Source organism: Chroicocephalus ridibundus, chromosome 4, assembly GCF_963924245.1.
Source record: "Chroicocephalus ridibundus chromosome 4, bChrRid1.1, whole genome shotgun sequence".
NCBI classification, from domain to species: Eukaryota; Metazoa; Chordata; class Aves; order Charadriiformes; family Laridae; genus Chroicocephalus; species Chroicocephalus ridibundus.
The window spans coordinates 49,633,232-49,637,798 of record NC_086287.1 but is presented as its reverse complement, the minus strand read 5'-3'; the positions used below and the strand labels follow the sequence as shown (position 1 = coordinate 49,637,798).

Here is a 4,567-nt window from a genome sequence, read left to right as displayed (position 1 = left end):
CAAAATGCTGATTGTATGGTCCAGATATGCATCCTTTTCCTTCACAAGGAAACAAGCTCTGAAGACACAGAACAGATCTGATTCACCAGAGGAAAGTATATGTGTGATGGCAAAAGGGGGAGGGGTGAATAAACCAGCTTTTTAAAGTATTCTCTGTCTCATCTCAGCTGCATTTTTAGGTCAGAATAAAAGTCAGAAGAAAATCTCACAGTGCTTTTAATAAAGTTTCCCCGAGCAACCAGCTTGTTTTCAAGGAACTTGGCAAAGCAAAAGCAGTGATGGAAATTGGCTCCAGCAGTCTAACATATCATGGTTCCTTTAGTTTGTTCAGAATGAAGGAATGGAAAAGTCACTAACAGCACAATCCTGCTTTCCTTTCCCAATTCTTGGAAGTGGCTCTGCTCTTCCAGCTGTAACAGTCAGTGCTTTCTCCCTATCACTTGCAGAGAATACTCTGACACATGATGCTCTTGTCAGTGATGTTTGGGGGATAGAGTTGACCAAGTGTCATTGTAATTGCTGTGGGGTCGGAGCGTGCAAAGCAGATCAGAAGCAATGGTGGGCTACAATCTAGCAGCGTGACTGAACACCAAGGGTCTAATTCTGCTTTTGCCTTAAATTAGCCTATTAAAATAATTTGAACTAATGAGTGTATAATTTTCTAACATTTTCCTAATACTACAGACTGTCTCAGTTATAAGATATTGATAGTCTTATGAAGATTCCTTTTGAAAGAAAATCACCTAGCCCTTCTGAATTTATGTAAAGAAGAAAGTCAACAGTCTTCTCAATTGATTGTTTTTCTGTGAAAAAAAGTGCATTTCCATTACATGACAAATTTTTAGATGACCTTAGAGAAAAATACACATCTCTTTATCCTTTTCTTCAATATTGTCTGTGGTGAAAACTTTTATTTTGGAAAGCTGGAACAGTAAGCATGGCAAATCCATGTGCTTCAGAATCTTTTCTCCTTGAGAAATAGCAGCTTTCCAGAACATGAAAATTACTCTGTTGATTAACATCCTTTATTTCAAAATACCTTTTTATTGGTATGTCACCATGTAACTCATTAATGACTCTGTTATCATGAAAAAAAAAATATTTCTGCTAATCAAGCCCTTTCCTTATGCCCTGAAAACAGCTGTCATAGCCGAGTTGCACACAACTGACAGGTGAACAAACAGAATTTAGGAATAAAGGCTGATTCATCATTTTCTGTAAGAGATTTCTGTTCTTTTTTTAAGTTCCTTAGAAATGAAGTGAGTGGCTGGACTCTGGGAAGTTATAAATATCTTCTAGGAAGAACTGCTTATTCAAACAAATAGCTAATCTGCTTCAGAATAAACAGCTGAATTGTTTTATTGATTGTGCATTTATTAGGGGAACAACATGGGAAACATTCATTGCCAAAACCAGAAACATTCTGTAGCATACAGCATGGAAAACCAACTGTCCTGCAAACATGGTGATCCAACATGATGTAACACCGAAATTAGAGAATGAGTGAGTCTATAATTCAGCTATACACAGATCCAAAGGCAAATCACTTAAATCGCTTGCCTGCTCCTTCATTTCCCAATGTATGATGAAGAATAACTACTTTTGTTTATAAGAGGATTACCTTTTTTAGGCATTACTATTAGTAATCATTAAAAGAAAACACTAAAAGTTTCCAACAGCATTGCCCCTCTCATTCTTCAGACCAAGGAACCTGTTCAATATCTTCATCAATGACATAGACAGTGGGATCAAGTGCACCCTCACCGGTTTTGCCGGTGACACTAAGCTGAGGGGTGCGGTCGACGTGCCAGAGACATGGGATATCATCCAGAGGGACCTGGACCAAGAGCAAACCCACACACTCACATTTACTAAAAAATGCTGCCGCTGAGCCTGGGCTGGGGGGGAGTGTGTGCCCAAGGGCGGGGCTGGTTGCCGGCAGTGCCTGTGATGCGCTCTGTCACCTGGGACACCACAGGGGACGCGTCACAATGGCGGGGGGCAGCTATAAAGGGCAGCTGCAGCAGCACTGCCCCAGTATGGCCTGGGCTAGCAGGAGATAGGGAGGCTGGGCTGGACCAGGGCCGGGGCAGAAACGCCGGCCCCTGGGGGGTGGTTCTCAGCCGGCATCAAGGGCCCAGCCGCTGGCCTTGCTGCCTCCTCGCTGCCTCATCCCCTCCCCTACCTGCCCCCAGCTCCCTGCGGCTCCCGTCCCCGCTCCCCCCGCCACCAGTTCCCTCCCTCCCTCCCTCCTTCCCTCCCAGCCCCACTGAACCCCTTCTCTCCCTACTCCTACAGGCTATGGCTGCAAAAAGGGTCCTCATCTTGCTTGTGCTAAGCTTCTTCCAGCTCCTGCCGATGGTCGGCGATGAGCTGGATGGCGGCAAGCACGAGCGCGTACCGCAGCATGTGGAGCAGCTGAGCCTAGAGATGACTCGGCTGCTGCATGAGCATGTGCAGAGCAGCTTGGCCTGGGGAGGCCTGGTCTTTGCTGCCTTGCAGCGGTGGCAGTTCTGGGCGATTTCTGGCGTGCTAGACCTGTTCTTCACACTCTGCTGGTGGCTCAGGAAAAGAAGCCGACAGCCAGACTGCACTGATGAAGGGGAGAGCTCCAGCAGCAGCACAGAGCTGGAGGAGGAGGAGGGTGGAGGAGATTCTGATGACAAGGGGCATCCTCTGATGACAAGGATTTTTGCAAAGCGCATCTGGCGGTCAGGGAAGAGCATGGCCTACAGGAGACAAGTGGTGGAAGAGCTGGTGGGCGACCTCCTTGCTGTCTTCCAAGAACGCTTGTCAAACAGGTTCTTCCCGGTGCTGCAGCCAGCGATTGGGGTGGGCAGCACCTTTGAAGGTTGGAGTCCCTGTGGTGATGATGCTGTCTACCCCCTGCTTGTGCCCCTGAAGCCCCCCCGTGGCCATGCCTTCCACTTGGAGCTGGGCACCGCGGGGCAGACACCGGCAAAGAACTGCATCCGTGTGGAGCAGGAGTGCACCTGCACGAGGGACCAACATGTGGAGAACATGCTGTGCTTCCTCCACCACCCTGAGGAAGTGCTGTGGAGAAATCAGGATTCCAGCCTCCTAGGCACTGTCTGCACCGACTCCTACCTAGATGCACAGAAAATTGCCTGCTGGTTTCAGAACTTGGTGATCTCAGCCTGGGGGGAGATGACTCAGTCGCATCACTACAGGATGAAGGTGCTGCCTTCCAGCCGCTCCTGCAAGCTGCAGCTGACGAGTGCCTCTGGGAGATCCCTCTTGGTTGAGATAGTGTTTGGGGTGCAGCAAGGCGACTCGGACATCTTCCTGAGCAGCCAGGCTACAGAGACCATCTTCGCCCCAAGCACAACTTGGTCAGAGACCTACGCTGTGGCAGAGGTGAAGTTCTTCAGGCGTATGGCCAGGCAGGCCCCGCATGGCACCATCTACCTCAACTGTCTGCAGCTCTGTGCCGGTATCCTTGTGAGCGCAGGCTTTTCCTCCTACACTTGGAAGACGGTTGTCATGCACCTCCTCAACACCATACCCCTGTCAAGCTGGAGCAGGTGGGACTTCATGATGCGGATGCAGGATATTATGTGGTACCTGCATGGCTGCTTGGAGGAGAAACGCCTGGACCACTTCTTCTTCGGGAATGAGAACATGCCTGAGGACATCATCTTGCCCGCAGCCTTCCAAGCGGCTGAGCCGGTCAACCTCTTCCAGTGCCTGGTGCATGATCCAGCTGCCCACGCCAAGGCACTGCGTGAGTTTGAGGAACTGCAGGATCGGTTCACAAGACTGCTGGTCTTTGGAGTCTGAAAGGTCTTCACAGACAGAGCTGTGTTCATGTCCCCTAGACTGCCCGCACCTCTTCAAGAGCATCCCTTCCTTCTGGGACCTTTATTTTGTACAAAGTTGTCAACAGACGGTGTGTTTGAACAACAGCTGCATCTCTGAGTGAGTCTGCATCAGTTTTTTGGGGAACGTGGGCACAGGGTGCTGGCTGCTCAACTGCCCCAGAGTCGGGGAGCATTGGCTGAAGAGCTGATGGGGTGGGCTCTGGTTTCACTGATTCCCTAGCTAAGGCTCCCCCTCCTGCACTGGGGCAATGGGAATAATTTGTCGCCCTCCACAGCTGGGCCCATTGCCTGTGTGGCTTCACAGGGAGAGAGCCTGACGTGGCTTCCTTGGGAGCCATACACAAAACAAGCCCTGGGAGCACTGCAGCATTGCCCTTGGGCGACCCCAGCGAGGTGGGAATGACGCAGTCTGAGTGGGGAGCCCTTTGCACAGGGGACAAGTGCCACGACTGCAGAGCGGGGCTCTGGCTGCTCTGGCTCCTGTACGAGCATGAGACTCATGCTCAACACCCTCTCATCACCTCAAGCTCAGGTTCCTACCACCTTAACACGGGAGACTTAACACGTGCAGCAAGGTTAAAGAAAACTTTTGAGATGCCTCCAATTCAAGGCACGCACTTGCGCAGTCCGTGCCACGTTTACGAGAAGCAATTTTACACAAGGTTCTTCTACCTTTCTCTGGCGGTCAGGTACAACATGATTTGACCAATCCCTGCTTAACACAC

The 4,567-nt window shown here is 50.0% G+C and overlaps 1 protein-coding gene across 1 annotated transcript; it reads left to right on the top strand.

Annotated features, from left to right (window-relative positions):
- The first annotated feature begins 2,301 nt into the window (after positions 1-2,301).
- LOC134514830 (inositol 1,4,5-trisphosphate receptor-interacting protein-like 1) lies at positions 2,302-3,801 on the top strand. The gene has a single exon (XM_063333146.1). The coding sequence runs from the start codon at positions 2,302-2,304 to the stop codon at positions 3,799-3,801; it is 1,500 nt and encodes a 499-aa protein (XP_063189216.1).
- Positions 3,802-4,567: the final 766 nt, after the last annotated feature.

What these genes read in the sequence shown, in the direction of transcription:
- LOC134514830 (XM_063333146.1), top strand. Translation starts at nt 2,302, where the DNA reads ATGGCTGCAAAAAGGGTCCTCATCTTGCTTGTGCTAAGCTTCTTCCAG.